Source organism: Trichoplax adhaerens, genomic scaffold, assembly GCF_000150275.1.
Source record: "Trichoplax adhaerens TRIADscaffold_8 genomic scaffold, whole genome shotgun sequence".
In the NCBI taxonomy this organism is placed as follows: domain Eukaryota; kingdom Metazoa; phylum Placozoa; class Uniplacotomia; order Trichoplacea; family Trichoplacidae; genus Trichoplax; species Trichoplax adhaerens.
Genome location: NW_002060950.1, coordinates 1,664,391 through 1,686,393, shown reverse-complemented (window position 1 = coordinate 1,686,393; position 22,003 = coordinate 1,664,391). Strand labels below are relative to the sequence as shown.

At 34.3% G+C, this 22,003-nt stretch overlaps 4 protein-coding genes across 4 annotated transcripts; 2 read left to right on the top strand and 2 right to left on the bottom strand.

The window, feature by feature from the left end:
* Positions 1-5,488: 5,488 nt before the first annotated feature.
* On the bottom strand, positions 5,489-8,972 carry TRIADDRAFT_28369 (uncharacterized protein; the record flags this gene model as incomplete). The annotated part of the gene is made up of 8 exons (XM_002114565.1): positions 5,489-5,585; positions 5,763-5,821; positions 5,936-6,037; positions 6,119-6,243; positions 6,341-6,453; positions 6,884-6,951; positions 7,589-7,677; positions 8,894-8,972. 8 exons carry the CDS (start codon positions 8,970-8,972, stop codon positions 5,489-5,491), a joined length of 732 nt encoding a protein of 243 aa, XP_002114601.1.
* Positions 8,973-10,079: 1,107 nt separating this feature from the next.
* TRIADDRAFT_28257 (uncharacterized protein) lies at positions 10,080-12,707 on the top strand (the record flags this gene model as incomplete). The annotated part of the gene is made up of 1 exon (XM_002114749.1): positions 10,080-12,707. One exon carries the CDS (start codon positions 10,080-10,082, stop codon positions 12,705-12,707), a length of 2,628 nt encoding a protein of 875 aa, XP_002114785.1.
* A 1,242-nt stretch (positions 12,708-13,949) lies between these two features.
* On the top strand, positions 13,950-16,556 carry TRIADDRAFT_58613 (uncharacterized protein; the record flags this gene model as incomplete). The annotated part of the gene is made up of 7 exons (XM_002114748.1): positions 13,950-14,102; positions 15,112-15,172; positions 15,383-15,532; positions 15,653-15,742; positions 16,093-16,151; positions 16,216-16,270; positions 16,441-16,556. 7 exons carry the CDS (start codon positions 13,950-13,952, stop codon positions 16,554-16,556), a joined length of 684 nt encoding a protein of 227 aa, XP_002114784.1.
* An 865-nt stretch (positions 16,557-17,421) lies between these two features.
* TRIADDRAFT_58612 (uncharacterized protein) lies at positions 17,422-20,172 on the bottom strand (the record flags this gene model as incomplete). The annotated part of the gene is made up of 3 exons (XM_002114564.1): positions 17,422-18,536; positions 18,649-18,734; positions 20,018-20,172. The coding sequence occupies 3 exons, from the start codon at positions 20,170-20,172 to the stop codon at positions 17,422-17,424; spliced, it is 1,356 nt and encodes a 451-aa protein (XP_002114600.1).
* Positions 20,173-22,003: the final 1,831 nt, after the last annotated feature.

The following is a 22,003-nucleotide window of genomic DNA, read 5'->3' as shown; positions in this document are numbered from 1 at the left end:
ATTGGTGTTCGAGTTACGTCGTATTGGATTATGTTATTTACGATGGACGAAACGCTTGATTTGCTATCTTGCCGTTGAAAGAGAGGAGCTAATAAAAGTCCAGTAGCGCTCTAAAATTGAAAGATTTACAGTTGTAAGCTGCGTGTTGGCGTAGCGAGTACATCTCTGTAATAATTTATTTCTAAAAGTTGTACAGTAATCAGTGCATTTCGATTACGAAACACTTCATTGAGAAATTGAAAAGCAATGCCATAAAAATAGAAATTAGGCTAGACTTGTTAGTGAGCACGCTCTTGAACTAACACTAAGTTACGCTAAAAAAAAAGTAGTGTATTGTACGTACAGCAAAGTGTACTATACACATCGAATACTTAGTAAATTTACAGTAGGGTACAACAAACGAGGACCGTCTCTGCTGTAAGATTGGAAACATGGAATCTTCAAAATTGAACATTGAACATCTATTACTATACGCTTACTGTATACAGTAACAGGACCCGTGTTGCAGAGAATTATATAGGTAAATAACGATGTACGTAAAATCTTCTTGCTATGGATGCACTGTCAAGTATTGAATTCAATTTTATATTCCTTCAACCTATACGCATTCACAAATGTGTCAATGTGGACGACCATCATACTGCCTCTACGTACGTGCATTACAGAAGAACTTATTGGTATATTTACTAAAGTTGAATAATAATCTGCCGAACATTTTACAAATATCAAAAGTATCATTGTATGAGTATATTGGATAGTACAACTCCATGGGACAAATAGTGCTCAACATTTGCTTGCTGGTCTTGATTCTAAAAGTCCTAGAAGTCGCAAGACTAAACTAACCTCATCCTGTAATAAAATGTTGGCGAACGTCGTATAAAGTGTTTATATATGCAGTGTTCGTTTAATCAATTACGGCATAAGTGAACCCTGTGGATTTCTTACCGATATTCTAAGTAGACGTTGAGAACTTGCGGAACTGCAGCATAGATTATATTTTTCCAGAAATAGTTATCATTACTGAGTTTCTGCCAAGATGAAAGACTGCTGCCAACTGAGAAGCCAACTTTTCAGAGGATTGGAAAATTTTACTTCACAGGCACAGTAGCCGTACACAGGTATGTTAGGAACAAGAGCCGTGGAAATGAATTGTTAGGATTATAAGCGTTGAGAACGGCTGTATAAAAATGACAATTTCCCTACCTTACTATACAATAGTAGAAGAAGTGCGGGATTCTTTTTCCTCTGCCTCGTCTTTTGTGCCTTATTGTTGAAGTCCGTATTGTCTCTGACGTCACAACATGTTTGTCTGTTTAATCATTTCTATTCTTGACAAAGCAACTACCCTGCATACAGTACTTGTGTGCAGCGTAGCGTACAGTACCAGTACTGATAAACTACAGTACAGTACAGCGCCGCATCCAGCCTTTGATGAATTAATTTACATTATTTTGTTAGAACAATACAGTACAGTGTACAGTATGTACTGTATTCATCAGGCGACCGTGTACTGTACACTCTACACTGTACGTACAGTACAGTACAGTGATTTCGAAGTTTCAGAAATACTGCTATACCGTACAGTACTGTACAGTACTTGTAGACGCCTGGTGGGAACTAGCAACTATAACCATCTACTGTATACTTAGCATACTGCCGCACACGAAACATGTGTGAACAGCTACTGCATAGTGCATGGTTGGAGACACGGCAGAAGCACTTTTTTCCGATCAGATTCACCTAGTCTTGCAGTATCTTGTGTGCTGTACTAGACACTGGATAATACAGTGTACTTACTGTATGTTCTTATGTTCAATAATGGAAACATACGCGAGCAGTGCCGTACACTTTGACAGTATGGAGTGACGGATTGATTGATCGACTCAAAATCTCATTCGACTATGACTGAATGCATTTACGGTACAGAATACTACAGTACTAGACACTGTATAATACAGTGTACTGTACTGTACTGTACAGTACGCGTACAGTACAGTGCCGTACTGTACACTTTGACAGTGTGGAGTGATGGATTGATTGATCGACTCAAATCTCATTCGACTATGACTGAATGCATTTACGGTACAGAACACTACAGTACCGTATCGTACACGCGTATGCAAACACTGAATCAATGAAAAAAAAAATAAAAAAGATCATAATTGGTACGGTATCTCTTTCTTTCTACCCCTTCAGCTTGCTGTAAAAGAAGAAAATGAATTTTCCACCGTATTTCCATGATGGCAGGACAGTCTAATACAGTAAGTACAGTATGCGGTACTGTACTGTTGGAGTAGCAGTCTATCGTATGTAAAAAGGTACCATGTTGTTTCATTCAAGCACTGTTTCGTATGCCGTACTGTACTGTACAGTGTACTGTATGTGCAATTGTGCATACGGCTACTATTTTTTTTTTTGTTGTTTGTTTGTTTTTTTTCTGGATTAATCTTCGTGGACCTACAGTACATTACAGTACAGTACTGTACACGAAAATTGATCCAGTACTGTACTGTACAGTACTGTACTCGAGAATGACAAGATCATGACACCGATACTGTACAGTGTACAGTATGTACTTTACTGTACTATACACTGTACGGTACCGTGTAAATAAAATTGACTCAGTGCCGTAGACTATCACGTACTGCATCGTTACGCTTTTTTCTCATTTTTAATTAGCGTTGTTGGCTATCACCGGAATATTCACTGTTATTTTTTTGTATTTGACAAAAATTTCTTTAGCTGCAGTTTCATTTTATACATTATTAACAGTAAATTAATTGAAGACTTTAGTGATTTTGTAGATCATCACTTTTCATCTGGATGATCTAGAATTTTTTGATGGTTATCCGAAAATCTTCTACTTACTGTAAGAGTGACAAATTCTTGTAAACGGAATGGAAAAACTATCAAACCAAAGAATAGTGGGCCCCAAATCCGGCCAAATAAAGAACGGCAATTACTCAAGATTTGCTGGCGCTAAGGTACCAACCCGAAATAGCATCTTATACGCTGGTCCGAAAGAAATGGAACCACCGGCTGCCAATGTGTTACCTTTGCCACCGCCTCATTGGGTGACAAGTAAATCAACCCAACATCTTCGGCATATTCTGAAAATTTAGCAACTATAAATATATTGCTCTTCTGTATGTTAGTATCGTAAGAATACGATGCAGAACATTTTATGCCTGACTGTATCAACCAATTTATCATCATGATGTACTAGAAATGTACAGATTGCAGATTACTGCTATGCTGGAGTCAGCAGCACTCTCTTATGAATTATATTGTCACCATTGTACAATGACAACTCGCAACGCCTAAAAAGTGCTGACGGGTGAATTTACTGCTGCTCTACTGTACTGTACAGTATAATTATAATTGTCTATTTCTAAAAGATAATTATTTGTCATATTTTATCTCCAAATATCTGTTGTTAGTTTCTGAATGATTCCATTTCCGAACTCTCAAAGATTATATTTCGTATTTTATATTTTAATACGATGCCACGCATCATTATGTTTGAATTCTGATTTAAAAGCTGTTACATTCATAGAGTTTACAAAACAAAACAACTCTATGGTTACATCTAAATAATTCTAAATTTTTTCTCTCGCGTTACGTGGGATATTCTTCATTTTCGGTTACAGACTTTTCATACTTTGTAACATTCTCTATATAATCATGGTATTTTGATTGATTCAATGATTAAGATTAACGTTTCTGTTAACTGTAGTTACTGAGATGTATTTTATTATTTCTAATTCTAACTATGATTGTATGTACACGCAGTACGGGAAGCACATAAGTACCTACTGTACTGTACTGTGAAAAACAGACATCACAACAGCAGTCAGTTGTGGTGTCATCCATTTTTTGGCTTCATGAAGCCATCACAACTCAGGAAAGAGTTTATATCGAAAACGGAAAGACTGAAATTGTTGTCGCTATTATTGAGAAAATGACTTGAATTTATTGATTGCATTGAATTGCTGCCATTACGGAACTGATGCAAGTGCTTTCGAAATGCTGATGAAGCTAATATTGTACTGTACTGCATAGTACTGTAGAGTACAAACGTTATTGCGGTGTACAGTATTCCAGTAAACAGACCGCTAGTGTACTGTACAGTAATTCATGTTAATTAATGTTAACGACAGTCTGACACTACAGTACAGTACACTGGTACAGTATACTATAAAATTACAATACAGTACGCTGTTCGTACCGTATGCTGTACAGTAGGCCCTGCCATAATAACTCCGATTACTCAGATACTCAGCGTAAATAGCTTAAACGATGATACATTATTCTAGGAGTCTTACTGTATACAGTGTGCATCAAAGTATTTTGTCACTTTGAAAAGCATCAACCAGTGATCTTAAAAAGTAAATACTGATTAACAGCAAGTGAAAGTTACGCCAGATTTTTTGACAGACACCTGGAATACTGTACGGTAGACTAATATTAGTGCTGTCCTATACTGTACAGCACTTTCTATAATACAGTACGTAGATTTTCTTTCTAGTAGTTTTTGATATAACATTTGCTAGAAGTCCTGTACAGAACTGTATAAAAAAAAAAAATTGGCGTATACAGTACAGGTAAAAGTAATTATTAGTTTTAGACTTGATACTGTAATCATGCTGTAATGGTAAGACGGCATTCAGCAGTTGTATTTCGTCATAAAACACCCCGGAGTGACATTCAACTCTGATGCAATAATGCACTCAAAATTATTCGATTTTTGCCAGCGATCTTTAAACAGTGACTGTGTCTGTAGAGTGTACCCTATGCCGTATAATACTCACTTAAAGGCAATATACAGTACAGTACTACAGTTAATAGATATATCCAGCATAATTCATTCATTAATTAATTAATCTTCTCTTTTTAACGGTCAAACTAGCTCCACTGTCGTAATTCAAATTCTAGACTTTGAAAATTGGCGTAATATTCTAAGGTTTTAAATTTCAATGCAAATACTATCATCATGGGTGTAATTGTGCTTCTACTACAGAACGCGTACAACATACATATCAATACCATACTGTATATCAGTGAAATACACGAAATAGTTTTCAAGGTCAAGAATCTCCCTACTGTACACTGTACAGTATATACGTTGATGTCGCTATATAGAGTAATTGAAGTGGCAAAGATGGGTTTAACAAACAATCGGCAGTCATAATGCATACTGCACTTACTAACAGTAGCACGGCAAACTGTTCATTACAAATATCATATTGGCAAATAATAACCGACACGCGTTATCTTGACAAAAGATTTATTAACAGTAAGATAACTTTTGGTCTACAAGTGAATTATGATATAAAGATAGCGCATTACAGGTCGATAAACGTACGAATTTAATAAAATTAATCTGCCCCCAAAATCACATCTGAATGATTGTAATTTTAAAATTACAGATAGACTATAAAATTTGTCAAGAGAAAACACTTCTGTATAAATTTTATCATCCATTAATTTAGTGTACTGTACTGTAAAGAGAATGTTTATAAATATAATCCGCTACTGAATCCGGTACCAAGTACTTAATGCTTTGTTGACGTCGCAATGCTCTCCTATAAATGAAACAAAGAAAGATGATTACTAAAGCGCATATTATGACTTCCTGCTAAAGCATAGTATAAAGGAAAATATTCAATATAACAGAAAATCTTGATGACTATTACACAAGATAATATGTATTAAAGCTTTAAAGGTCAACTACTAAAGTACGGTATAAAGCTCTATCAAACCTGATGCATGTAGAGCTAATCTCATTCGGAATCCATTCTGTTACAATATGAATATTATTCTGCAAAGCAAAAGATATATCTGTAACACCAGCTTGCAGCTATTTTTTTATCTGCACGATAATTAGAATAACCGAAACATGATTACTCCGTAGATATTCATTCATTTCTCTTACTTCGTATTTCCACAGAAGATCGCTCAAATAGATAAATTTACGAGGATCCGAACCATGTCGAGTTATGCAAACTAGCCCAAATTTCTCTACGATTTCCTGTAACTAGAATAAATATTTTCTAAAAATTAATAAAAGCTCTTACTTATGCTACTCCAACATGGCTTAAAAACACCTCCAACTTACGTCATCAGTAGACCAAAGATTTGGTGTTGCAAAACTCTCTAGAAGATCTGCACCACACAGTAACTTTACGCCAACATCTTGACACCGTTCAGTAGCAATATAAATCGAAAATATGAAAATAGATGCTTCAGTGAACAAGTGTCAGTCGATGTAATGATAGGATCTTTTTGACTCAGAGTAATATTAATTACTTAAGATTATATCCATTACTTTTATTGTTACCTTCTTTATCGTCTTCGCCGTGGCCTACAAGCTGATGAGATATGGATTTTATATACCGTAACACTTCCACAGTCCTAGACCATTCGCTCCTTCTGCATTCCCAATCGTTGCATCTACATATGCCGAGTAAGAATCGAATCCTTAAATCTATAAAATTTATTGATCATTGTTGCAGTGCAAAAAATAGAGATTTTAAAAATCATAGATAAGCACTTGTAAGATATTCGTAGGCAAGTCGAGCATTAGTCATAGCTAATGGGAATAAAACATCCTAAAACTCGAGAAAAGCTCTATCAAGAATCTAATTACGTCAATGCAGAATAAAGGTTTACTATCGATAACACTACAAAAGAGTAACAAGTCAATTAGCATCTTTAAACGTTGACGTCTATTCTATCTCCGTTATAGTAGGGTTTAAGTATATTAGTGGATGGGTCTCAAATGATGCTCATTGCTAACGGCCTGAGTTACTGTAAGTCTGATTCTGGAATTGCTACGCAACTGGTGATGTAAATTATTAAAATCTCTGATGGCCTATCTGACCTTATCCAATCCGATGTTTGTAAAGCTATATTGCACATTTCCAAACGATGCTTTGAGGAAATTAATCCCTAAAACAGTTAAATAAATACATACGCAATTAGACAGAATATTAGTGAAATTAGGTACCAAATTCTTATCACGTCGAAAAATTTAACTTTGTGCTAGCTATTTGAGAAATACTGTAATTTGAAATGATGTGCCAAATCTAAATTGATTACTTTGATTGATTACTGCACAAAATTAGCAACATCAATCAGTATATTGCAGCTAAACGCAAGATAGGCGCTATACTCTATTTATTAGAACTTCCAAGTTACAAGTAGACATTTATTTTTAATGAATGAATGAATTATAAATCAGTTACGGTTATTATAAAGCGATTCCATATCATGTATGTTGGCTTTCTTAGCAACTCTATACCATAAAAGAAACAAATTTTCACTGTATCTCAGTGAGTGTCGTAGACTATTATGTTCTATGAGCAACAAGAAATTGCTTTCATGAATATTTAATAAAAACTTTCAACATAAATCTTTTTCTGATCGTATAAAATAAAATGTGACGATTTGTAGAATAATACCAAATTGTAATATTATAAGCTAGCAAAGTGTTCCGTCAAGATTGTTTTGTATACAGTCAGCTGCATTATATATATATATACACGTACATACGCGTACATACTGTGTAATTCAGTTTTTGCAATACCTCTTTCTTGTAAGAATCGTGCACTGGAGAGACAATACCAGCTTTAACGTTATAGTAACCAGTTGCATTCATAGCGTCTCTTGCATTCTCTGTTAAATGAGTGACACTTAACTTAATAGGACTATCTCCATATGTTATCTCATGTACCGAAGCATAAAAAAATACTATATGCCGTAGATATGGATATATGTACGTTTTAATACATAACTTTGTTGCAAGATGTTGTAATATAATACCGTAGTTACTATGTAGTATAAACTTCTTATAGATACTGTATGTTCTCGACTACATAGATCCACTATCTACGCGTACAGTGCACTGGTATGAGCACTTACGAATATTAATAGCAAACTACGTGCTACAAATACGAAACTTGGTCTCGCAAATTTTATCAATTAATATTATAATAATTTTACAATTATATATATACGCGTATATAAATAATAATTATTAGTCAAATACACGTATACAATTGGACATTGTAACGATACGTATTTTGCTATAATAATAAAAATCAGTACCTTCGAATATATTGCAACGTACGACAGGTAGGTAGATATGATTAGCAATCACATCATATAATTGTGTATTATTATAATTAATTAATGATTGATTAAATCATTCGTAGCTTACGTTAAAGTACTTGGATAGGTGTATGCAATGTGAATGTCATATCATTGAATACTGTATACCGACTATAATACTCGTATATAATTAATCCAAGTTTTCGGCTAACATACTGACTTTTTGTAGGTTAGTCTAACCGGTAGGAAATATTGGCTATGCATAAAGTTTTACAGACTTTTATATATATATGTAATATACATCAATATTATAAGTAGTAAAGCCAAGCTGTTTCTAGCTTGTGAACAATTGACTGCTATCGCTAGAACTTTTTGAGCCTCAGAAGTGCAATTGTGCAATACGAAATCGTAAATGAGTATGACGTTGTTTACTTCTGGTTAGCATCACAGCTGTAGTTGGACGTATTGAAACTTCATCTATCTGAACTTTTAACTTTGCAGACTGTAAAAGAAGTGGCACCTACAGTATCCACGCTAATTGCAAGAGCAAAGGTAAAAACGAGCCAATGACATGCCATTTACATTTTTATACAATAGATGTTTGTATTTAAAATGAATTCGATTAACTCTTAAGTGTAGAATAGTATACTGCTATGGCTTCACTGTACTGTAAAGTATTACTGAGTATAGACTAGAATAGTAGCACTATTTAGAAGCGTTATGTAACTACAAGTAGAAAAATGATTAATGCAAACGTCCCACCTCCAAATCTCCTACCTACCAAATAATCTCAAATGCATGTGAGTAATTGGATTAAAGGAGCCGCATGCTAAAAGGATTAACGGGGATTTAGATGCCATAGTGTGTTACTACAGTTGACTAAAGTTAAAAAGCTTCTCCAGCTCCCTTCTTATAATAACAACTCTTTATTAACGGTAAAATGATTGGTAGCTGGCACTAAGATCGCAACTGCGGAACTGTAAAGTGACCTAGGGACTAGGAGTAATCTCGTTTTGAGTTTCTTTACTTTCGATAGCGATGTCCAAAACGTGTACTGACTAGAGTACAGTACTATGCATACAGTACAGTGCACTGTACTGTAATGATACACCGTACTGTACAGTAGCGTACCAGTGCAGTACAGTACAGTACTGTACAGTACTGTAATTGTACTGTACTGTACTGTACACAGTATTATACTGTAAAATCAAACACTCATGCGTACTGTATGTCGTATTGCATACTGTACAGTACTTTACAAGTGTACAGTACCTTGTACTACAGTATACTGTACATTAATGAGTACTGTACAGTACTGTACTGTACTAGTATAACTCTTGTTGTTCACACTTAGCTTTACCCAGTAGTTCACTTTGAATAGGATTCTTGCGATTTAAACTGCAAATCAGGTACAGTAGTTTGGTCTTGATATCTGTTTATGCTTGATCCATAGCTTATAAAATGGATAATTAATTCGTCAATTCTTGACTAACTAGAAATCGTACTCACTTCAGGATTAAATTGATTGAAACTTTCTTCTTACAATGACTGTACTGTATTCGCATTAATTATTATCAAGGATGATTTGGAGTTTTTATTTCGAGAATCGGATAACCGAATAGCTCGCTAGCAATTACCTCGTCGTGGCCTATGTACAGTAATATCAGCTACTGCATAAGATGCTTTTCATTTGAATGCAATCATCATGACATTTGTCCCCGTAGGTAATCACGGTTGCGAGGTAACGACAAGTTTCAAATCAATTGGATTTGGCGTTTCACAAGATTGAGCAAGAAATTGTTGAGCAGACGTACTGTACTAGTACCGTTTACCTATAGCGAGCATAACAAACTGTCTACAAGTAGTACTGTACACTGTGCAGTGGGAATTCTTGAATATTCCACTACTATACTCGTCTACGTATTACCTAATCTCTAGCAAACTGTAAATATTCTTATTCTTTGGCCATGACGAAAACTTGCAGTCCGCATCGTCTCATTATATCAGGTTTGGTTTTGAGCTATATCTCATTGACGGTCTTTCTAGCAATAACGAACGATATCAATGCTTATAAATGGAAATTAAATGATGATAATAATTATTGGATTGTAAATGGTAGTATTTTACGGCAAACTTCACCCAAATATAGATATAATCATCGGCTACCACTCATTAGTGATGGTATAGCCAGAAAGAATCCACTACAATTGTTATTGCTATCATCGTCTGATAGTCGCAAACAGCGTTCAACTAAAAAGGTTAAAATTTTAATTATCTCACGTCGAAATAAACTTAATTCATTTGCTAAAGGGATCGCAACTGCTATTGAAGCTAACAAATTGGATTATTCTATTACAGTTGGTGATAATTTACCACAATATTTATTAAATCGACGTCATTTCAAATTGATTATATTTGACAGCCTAAAATATTATGTAAACCTTAGCCAACGTAATAAATTAGCTGTCACTACTTATTGCAAAGAACAAAAACGTGTTGGTATTTTGGTATTTGCTAATAATGAATCAGTTCATCATACTAACATACCAATATTATCAAGTAATCAATTTCTTCCTGATGTCGCAAGTGTTCGAATTAAAAGCCCAAATCCAATATTACGATTAACACGTGATGGTGGTAATGTAACACACAACTTGCCAAATCGACCTTGGACTGTCTTCAACAATTATACTCATATGCAGCCTATCTTATATATTAACAGTAAGAATGGCCAACAATATGTTGGTGGATTACTGGATGATGGAAAAGATGATAATATTAAACGAGTTTTCTTTGGCAATTGTATCGATTTTTGGCTTATCAGATTGTTATTCCTTGATGCTATCGCTTATTTATCTAATGGTGTTTTTCAACGACAATTAAGCAGGTGGTTACAAGTCGATGTCGATGATGTCTTTGTTGGTAAGAAAGGTATACGAATGACCGACGAAGATGTGAATGCAATGTTAAAAGGCCAAGAAATGATTCGAAAGAATGTCGACAATTTTAAATTTATGTTGGGCTTTTCAGGCCATTATTTCATGAAGGGTCTACCCACAGAAAATCGAGGCGATATAGCCTTAATAAGCAACGCCAGCAAATTTTGGTGGTTTTGCCATATGTGGAAGCATACAAAACCTCATCTTTTTCAGACAACGGAATTGTTGATTGCAGATATGGAGCGCAGTCGAAATTTCGCTACTAGATCGAATTTACCTATTGTACCTGGCTACTCTGTATCTCCCCATCATTCAGGCATATACCCCGCTTATGAGCCACTTTATAATGCGTGGAAAAGAGTTTGGAATATTACGGTAACTACGACTGAGGAATACCATCATCTAAATCCAGCTCATAAAAGGAAAGGCTTTATTCATAAAAACATTCAAGTTCTACCTCGACAGACATGTGGATTATTTACGAAAACTTTACATTTTAAGACATATCCAGGCGGTATTAAACGTTTGAATCAAAGCATATTTGGTGGAGAATTATTTCGTACATTAACTGATAATATTATTTGCATATTTATGACTCATATGCCCAATTATGCCAATGATCGTATGGCAATCTACACTTTCGTTCATGCTATTGATTTTTTGAAAAGGTGGACAAATATCAAATTGAGCTCAGCACCACCATCGGAACTAGGTCAATCGTATTTTCGATTGTATCCAGATGAGAAAGACCCACTTTGGCTAAATCCATGCACTGATAAAAGACATAAAGCTATCTGGCCGTTTGTTCAAGGATGTAAACAGTTGCCAAGTATGATTATAGTTGGGCCACAAAAGACCGGCACTACGGCGCTTTCCTTATATTTATCGCTTCACCCAAAATTTAAACCGAATAAAGCGAGTAAAAGAACTTTCGAAGAAGTTCAATTTTTTAATGATAATAATTATCGCAAAGGTTTAAAATGGTATATGGAATTTTTCCCTCCTATTGAGAGCTCACTGGTTGAGCAATCAATCAGATACTTTGAAAAAAGTGCAACCTACTATGATCGAGCTTTAATCCCAAAACGTATGAATGCTCTTCTGCCTGATGTTGACGTTATCATTATTTTATCAGATCCTGTTAAGCGTGCCTATTCATGGTATCAGCATATGAAAAATCATTCTCACCCAGCAGCATTAAATTATTCATTCTATGATGTTATTACTAACAAGAAACAAGATCGACTTATTAAGCAATTACAGGATCGCTGCATTAGACCTGGAAAATATGTTATCCATTTAGAAAGGTGGTTAGATTATTATCATCCGTCTCATGTTATAATTGTAGATGGTAAACAACTAATCGACGATCCTATACAAGTAATGGCTGATCTTCAAATTAAATTAAAGGTCAATGATATATTGGATTACTCTATGAAGCTCCAATTTGATCAGAGAAAGGGTTATTACTGCGTCAAGAGAGAGAGAGGACGTAATAAATGCCTTGGTCGAAGTAAAGGTCGCAAGTATCCACCTATGGACAAGGATTCTGAGATGTACCTAAGAAATTTTTACAGACCGTACAACATTAAGTTAAAGGAAGTATTAGAATCGCGTTCGCTAGCCATTCCTACTTGGTTGAAAGAGCAAACGTGATAACTACTTGATGTATCTTTAATTTCAGCTTCTCTTTTCATATCAATGAGAAATTAGTAAATCCAAATCGATTGCACTATCATATAAAAGATCTGTAGAAATGTATTTATTCAGAATGGTATTTATCAGCCAGTAATGTAACAATCATGATATAATTAATTATGGGTGCGAGTAGTAAACAGATCTGTAAATGTAGAAATGTTATGTTGGAATATATATTCATCGGTTGTATTTTAATGAAAATGTTCTGTTAATGAGTGCATGTATAATTTGTAAAATATTGGGTAAATTTTTAAAAATTCAATGAGACGCTATGCGCTATTCCATCGCATAAATAATGAATCAAAAATTTATTGCAAACTAGTTTTAAATTTCTTATCCATGACAACTTTGAAAATACTACAATTAACAATATTATTCGTCGATGGGAATGTTTTAACTATAAGTTAAACATTACTACTGCATTAACCTATACGTGTATACCTATTCTTTACTGTAAAGTAAAATATCTTCCATTCTTTCAAACTACCCAATCACGGTATATATTGACTAAAATAAATCCAAGTGTTTGCATTATTTGAAACATAGTTCTAATCATGCAACCACAAATTAAGTAATGAAATAGCATTGCGTAGGTACGGTATAAATCGAATGTAATCCATGTTTTATACATTATTAATGAACTGACTTCACAGTTTATGGTATTTTGCGCTTACGATGGTCACGTTATTGGACATTTCGATATTGAGATATCAATTTTAGTAGACTGATTCTAGAAATGATTGTTTATAAATCAACACAGTACGAATATGGGCTGTAACTCTGTAAGTCAATTAGTAAAGTAGCAGCCTTAATATTCCATTTTAGTCAACAAACAATTTAGTGTACTGTACTGTACTATCGCAGTGTACAACTACTGCAAACTCCATACTGTATATGGCATAAATGGTCTACTTTCCTAGGCAAAAACCCAATGTATACTATAAGCTTTAATTTTGCATATTAAAGCTTACCAGAAAGTGAAACCAAAATGAAAAACGAAGTCGATATCCGCTATAGCTGCAGTACTTTCCCTAACCAATACAGTAGTATGGTCCATGTCACGCTTCTTAGTGGTAGTGAATACTATCAACTACAGCAACGTAGTAGTCCTGACCAAGGTACCATCCGTACCCGTATCATGTTCACTGTTCAGTACTGTGCAGTGGCTCTATCACTCGCACCTCCGACCTGAACCTAGTCATGGCGACCGATCAAAGGGAAGAGAGATCTTTGGACGAGACCAAGGATTTATCATCAGAAGATGATGTTAGTAAAGAAGTTAAAGAGGAAAAGATGAATAAAATGGAAATAACAGCTGAAAAAGAGGCTTTACTTACTGATGATGAAAAGCAGGTGCTGTCTATATCGAGTTTGTTTAAACGTATCGTATAGTAATAATAACGATTATAATTTAACAAATTATTATGTCGGAGACGAGTAAAATCAAACCCGCCCTTTCCAACTAAGAAATTATTTTCGGCTACACTAAAGTACGGATCAAGTTGAGAAAGTAATTACCAAAGTCTACGTAGACAAGTGCTTATTGACATGCAATTCTTTGCTACTTGTAATCAGTAATGAAGTTCCCAATTATATCGTTTGTTATGGCGTTGAACGACTGTATTATAGTACTATCTTATTTTCATCGTAGTACTGAAAATATCATTATCATCGTCATCGTAATAATTATGATAAGATCGTCGACGAAGTGAAAGCTTTCCTTTTAAATAGGACAACGTTATTGTAGAAGAAAGTAAAGTAGCTTTTCAGTGTATATCGAGATGTAAGTTGATCCAAAGTCGCGGCAACTGCATAAGAAAATTTGGAAGGCGCACATAAATGACTAATGATGATCGACTAACTTATTATGGTACCTTGTAACAAGGAATAGATACTTGCATAGTATTGCAGTAATCAAGAAATGACGATTTGCTTCACAATTTACTGTACATACATACGTACTATGAGAAAGGCTAATTTATTAAATGAAAGCTATTAACAGCGTACGTCGTACGTATCATCTTTCAATCTGATATAGAAATTGTGGGACGGTATTAAATCTCTGTTAGCCAACTACTTTAGATAGTCAAGTATTCTACAGTACGTAGGGTTGCGGTTGTATTCGTAGGCATTTAATTACCATTATTATTACCATTAAAAACCAAATTGCCAACGATATAACCCGATTAATCGAATCCAATTTTATACCGTGCATGTATTCACCTCGTTGTGTATCCTTTCTGTAATAGTAAAGCCATTATCGAAATGGCAGTAGTTTTATGCGGATATGACTGTCGTTTAATTAATTATGTTGAATTACTGAGCTAAAAATTAAATACTTATATGTAATTGACGCGTGTAGGAGCAAAAACGCCTAGCATTAGAATGGAAAAGTAAGGGTAATGCCGCTTTCGAGATACAAGGTAAGAATTTCTTTCCTTTGAAACTTATTTTACCTGTTAACTACAGTAATTACCTTCATTGAAAAGTAAAATGCATTACGTGGATAAAATTGTACTCTCCAATGTAATGAATGGAAGAAAATTATTTGAAAAATCTCTTCTGAACAGATATTAGTCACACAACGAGAGTTCAGTAAAATTTATTCAGACATTACCTTTTTCTATTTGCAGATTATAAAGATGCAATCGAATGCTATTCGGAGGCAATTTACAAATGTCTCCCCTCAATGATATCGGATAGGGCTATCTTTTATAGTAATAGGGCTGCTTGTTATATGAAATTATCTAGACATGAAGAAGCTCTGAATGATTGCAACGCAGGTATCCAAACTTATGAATTATAACCGAGCAAATAAATATGCGAGTATAATGTGCTTATTTGTTCAATATTGGGTTCTTTTGTACTTGTGCCCTGAGTTTTTGCTGTTGATACCATTTTAGCGCTAGATTTGAATCCAGATTATGTAAAAGTACTACTTAGGCGAGCTCAAACATACGAAGCATTGGACAAATTAGATGAAGCATTACAAGGTTCGTTAATGGCAATATTTGCGTTTATACGTACTGATAAGGTATAATAAACGAGAATTTAGGTAGTCATGAATTTTCTCCTTAATTAAAACTATTGAAAATGACTAACAGCTACTACTTATAATGTAGAATATGAGTATATTATGATGTACTGTAGTTTAAAATTATAAAAGCCAGATCAATATCTTAGTATCATTAACATAATGTTAGTAGTAATCGTTAAGGTACCGCGATTTACATAATTGTACTGTAGTAGAGACATGTTATGATGATAACGATCTTAAGATGACTTCGCTAAGCATATAACTATCTGTGCTAAAATACAATTTTTATATTCTAATGTGCTATAGATTACCAAAGCGTGGCGAATAAAGATTCTAGCAATAAAATGGCAAGGGAAGCAGTCATGGTTAGCCTACTAAAATGATATTTGCGAGGCGTAATTGTATCACTGACCATATTTCACTTTATAGAGATTACCTAATGAAATTAAGGAAAGAAATGAACGTTTAAAAGATGAAATGATAGGTTTGTACTGTACTGCTCTATTTTCACTACCCTCAATGATGAAACTTTATTCGATCAATATCGCTACTATTATCGTTGTGAACAATTTAACATACAGTATAATGAACACTAAGTATTGATAGAACTACAGCCGAAGTATTATTTAATTTTATGATCGTTATATACTGTAGGAAAATTGAAAGATTTAGGTAATATGATCCTGAACCCATTTGGCCTATCAACTGACAATTTTAAATTGAATAAAGATCCGACTACAGACTCTTACAGCGTAAAATTTGAAAAGTAACCTATTCCAATCATCGATATATTTATTATTGTATGTTGTAAACAATACCATAAAATTACTACATTAAATACTTCAGCATTTGATAAAGGCGAATAAATAGCTTTTTAAGATCATGAGTTTTAAAGTGATTCCTACGATATCGATCTATATAACAAAATGAACTTTTGTCATTATTTACAGACTGTAATAAAACAACCTGTAATTTTCATTTTGTATATGTTATACAGTAGAATAGTTAAAGGAAGCACGCAGTACAGTAATACTTATTGCGTTATTATGTTCTCTAAACCTTTGAAAGTAATATGTATCTTTTCGAACAAATTTAATTTAATAAAATATTTGTTGTTCAACTCTGTAATAACTCTTAAATCTGATGAATATCTTTTATTTCTAAGTTCAATTGATCAACAGAATTGCAAATACTATACATACATCATATATTACAGTATAACAACATATGCGGCAGACGATGAGAAAAGAAGGGAATTCTACAGGATATTTATATTATACAATAGTGACTTTATACAGAGCTAGTATTTCAAAAATACTTTAGTAACTTATCTGATATATATGCTATAATAATATTTAACAAATTACGCAATGAACAAATACTGCAAGAACTAATAAATATCAAGTTTTAGGTAACGTAAGATGCTTCAGCTTGGCTGATAGCTATTTCTTATTAATTAACGCCAAGATGTTACTGTTTATTACACCATTATCATTTGCAGAATTTTTTCTTTATACATATCGTATTAGTTAGTAGTCATAACATACATTCAATTGATTAGTAGAAAACTCGCTTTCAAATTTTTTTATTCTACATACAGTATACGTACGTAACTTTATATACGGAATCAGTTAATCAGTTAGCTACTACATTAAATGATTGTTGTTGCCGACTAGCAAGTAAGGCATCTTCGACAGCTTTCTGATAAGCACCACGCCGTTTAGGCATGTGCCGTAAGTCATAACTTTCATCGAAATCGTACAATCTTCTTGCTGATATAATTGAGCAAGTATTGGAATTATACCAAGCAACAACAGCTTTACACGGATACAAATGTTGTTCTTCAACCGTTGCATCGAGTGATACAATCCGGCCTGGCCACCATGGATGCCCCTGTACTTTACCCCAAACGATATCACCAACTTGAAAAGTGCGACAACTCGGATCATATTTTACTGTAGTCTTACTATTATCACTATTTATAATTTTCATTCCCTTAACTTTCTTTTCTGTTCCGCATCGATTATCACTACCGTTTTTTCTTTTCGAATGGGCCACAGCATGTAACTTGTTACATATATCATCGACAGTATGTCCGGGCATCTTACTATTAGTCATTGTGCTATTGCCTATAGAAGCAGATTTCTTTGATGATGCTAAATAATAAGTAGATGTAAATTTCGGGCTTCGGCGCCTTCTTTTTGATGACAGTCCATTATTTTGGCTATGAATTTCATGATATCCCTGACAATACCTATTATTAATGTTAGCCATTTTTCTCCTATTGCTAGTTGAATTGGTGCTGTTACTACCACCGCTATGACAGGATACTTCATTATCATTGTCATCATGATTAGTGATATTGCTCGCTCTGTTAGTTTCATATAGCATACGTTTATTAGTACACTGCATATCTTTTGAAGAGTGATCGTTAACTAACAAGCTCTCAGATTGGCCATTAACTTGGGATATATTTTGCCGCGTATTGAAACTATTTTCCTGGATGCTATAAGTCAAATTAGCATTTTGCTGTGAAGTGATTTGTTCGTCTTTAGTGCTATCAGCTATCGCCTGTTTGCTATGACTGCTAGATATCGTCTCTTTTACTTCATTGAGTGCCTTTGTAGTATTCTCAGTTAATCCTAATAAGGCAACATTAAGTATTTCAATTTCAATATTGCTCGACACATTATCAACTTTATGAACGTTTAAAGCAGTAGAACAGGTAACGTCATTAGGTTGTAATATTTCTATAATTATGTAAAGGTATGAACCTACCCGTAATTTTGTTATTTTGACTAAACTTGCTATCTTTTTCTATCTTTATATTATTTTCTGTGGTTATTTCAGTACAAGTTTGACCGCCCAATTGGCTATTAGACCATAATCCATGACCAGTATTACAAAGAAATGGTTTAGGTCTCTTGGATAAAGCAGGGACCGAAATCCTAAAAGAAAGTTGGTCAATACGTGTATATTAATTTGTTTAGTTTTAACTTTTAATTTTGGAGCACGTTGTCGTATTTCAGCGTCATAATACCACAATTTTTTGCTATAAAATACGTGGATTAATCATTGCTCCATTTTTACGCGAATGTTTGTTATGGACTGTTAAAGGCTGTATGTATAAATTTTGCGGACAAAGAGACATGACTAACAGTAAAAACAGGCTGATATTCAACAATATTCTGTATTTCATCGGCCGTTTGAAGTGGTTGAGATAGCGCAAATCTACTTGATAGACATACAGTACGCATACAGTACTGTATACAGGCACACAAGTAAAGCAATGATCAGTTACCGACTTACAATAATTAATCATTTCTACATACGCATACATCTTCTTTCTGCGTTTACTATCTACATGACTAGAGTAGAATAATTTGGCTTTCTCCACTTATTTTAACCAGTATACTAACTCATTCATTATAATTACAACAAGTAGAGACAGATCCACAGTCAAAGCAGTCAGGATAAATGCATAAAGAAAACTTCTTCACCATTCCTGTATCAAGGTAATTGACCTTTTGATGGCAGTAACGCTGATTGCTGCATATCGTTAACATAATTACTTGTTACAAGTTCGGATAATTTAGATGAGTACAGTACTATCAAGTACATCATTGGCTAATCTTCAGCAACATAATTAATAGCCTTTAGCCAATACACAGCAAACACAGTTAAAAGGTTATTCGTCTTGATATCGACATTGAGCTACCATTCTTAAGTTAAAGTTAAACATTGGACTAAGATAACAGATGATCGATCATAATTTGATCGATATTATGATCTCTTAACAAACTAATGACACACTTTATGACTTGTTTGAATGTAATCGGAACTAAGTCATTTTCTAAGGTCATTCACCCTTGTCCTATCCTAGAGGATTTAGGAAAAATTTTTTTTTAAATCTGCCTATCTTACCGGGTTCACTACCCATGTTGACTTGTTGAATAAGGGTAAGATACCGAAAGCAGGAATTGAATGTAAGCATAAACTACAAAACGAAATAGCAACTCTACAGTTGGTCATCAATTAATTTCATAGGCCTACATCATTTGGATCATTGATTAGCAAAGTTACTGGACTATCAGAGCAATATCCAATCGATCTAATAGCATCATATCCATAGCGCAGTCCAATCAAGTGAATTCATATTATTATTAATCGATCTGATTCTGGATTGGCATGTAGTAAATAACCTGTATAGTAATATTCATTTATTACGTACCTGCTGGTAACAGCTTGTATTGTGCTGGTTGTATTAATTAATACTCCACGGTAAGTATCGCCATGATAATTTAAAGAAACGACAATGACAGCGTTGTCCTTCTGGTCTACTTTAACCTCGGCAGTGCTTCCTACCTCGAGCTTTTGATTTTCCATTTTGAAAAATTGAAATGGAAATCGTCTCCAAGCTAAGCCAAACAGTCTAGTCAGTTGTGCTCGTGTACTCCACAGCGTGAAGAGGATTTGTATGCACTAATAGCAAGTAATGTTATGCTCAAGTGAAAATCAGTCAATTTGATCGTTCCTCGTACTGAGTCTGCTCTACTCTCCTCAGTCCCCTGATAGGCTGTTATACCGAACGACCGATGGATTGATAGCGTTTTGTATAGGATGCGAAATGATCAAGATGGTCGAATAACCTGGTTGGAAATATGGATTCTCACCCAGTAAACTATCTTGTTGCCTTAACAGAATTTCTTACATAGCAAGCATAGTGCTGTAGCGTATTCTATTTTCCAATCTGGTACACCTTTACAACAGGCGTATATATACAGGAAAAAGAAAATTTTTGTTCTTCCGTAAACCCACTACTACCCGCTTTCAACCAAGCACAATGATGGGCGTCGGATGGATTCTGTCCGTCCATAATCTCGGGGTCTGACTGAGGATACGCTTCCAATCGTCTCTATGCGATAGTACAGTATTATAGCGTAACAACGCGTTTAGCGTTGACACAACGATTCTTCCTCGCCTGCAAAAGCAATCTCATTTCCTAGGGGTATTTCGGGAGCATTTTGACGATAGAAGAGCCTGGTGTTGGACTATTTTGATAGTGTATCCTATTTGGCCAATTTCAAGCACTCAGTCATTGTATTGAGTTTTACTCTTTATATCCATCTTATTGGATGAGAAATTGACTATTTTATGGCTGAGTAGTTGGATTTAAACATGGTGTAATTAAAATAAATAATAACAATAATATAGTAACAACAATGCTATAATATTTATAGATATATATGTATAATTAGAGACAATCATGAATTAGAATCATTTTAAGTCAATTTCAAGACTAATGATATATCACTTTCCAAACAAAGCACTTTGTACAGTAGTCAAGAATTACTGCCAACTTTACCTATTTGAAATAAAAGTAGCCGCTGAAGGCTCAAATCTTGCCAAGATGTCAAGAAATTAACATACGATGATTATCAAAACATTTCAATATTGAAATGATTTCGTAGTTTACAGTATCACAGCAGAGACGCAAAAGTCCTTTTATTATCAAGTCTCTGAGTCATACAAGGCTATCAAGAATACAGGAGATGTTATATAGTACTCTACGAGGCATGAACACTGTTTTAGGGACCTGTCAAGTAAAATCGCTCTCAAAATCTTCTAGTACTGTACGTCTAGTTTACTGTATGCGTATCTTCAATAATAATATACTGTAGTGTACAAAAAGTAAGAGTTGACTATCATTGAGGTCTTCCAAAAAGAGTCTTGCTCACTCACTAACTACAGTAGTGCAGCGAGGTCCTTAAATCAATGAAAAATTGCCAAGACATTAAAATAGACAATTTAAAATGGAATTCAACGAGAAATAATCAAATGCCTGAAAGAATTTGGACAGCTCAATTTGCCTCTTTCATACTGAACTCTATCCTCGATTCCAGTGTACAGTGTGCAGGAGACCAGACGGACGTCCAACAGACCTACAGTACAAACAATCTTGAGGCCCAGACAAAATCAGTACTGTACACTGTACAGTACTAGCTTGCAGAGTTCAGCCTGAGGTCCTTAAATCAATGAAAAATTGCCAAGACAATTCAAAATGGAATTCAACGAGAAATAATCAAATACCTGAAAGAATTTGTTAAGCTCAATTTGCTTCTTTTGCCTCTTTTTTAAAATAGACAATTCAAAGTAGAATTCAACGAGAAATAATCAAATGCCTGAAAGAATTTGTAAAGCTTAATTTGCCTCTTTC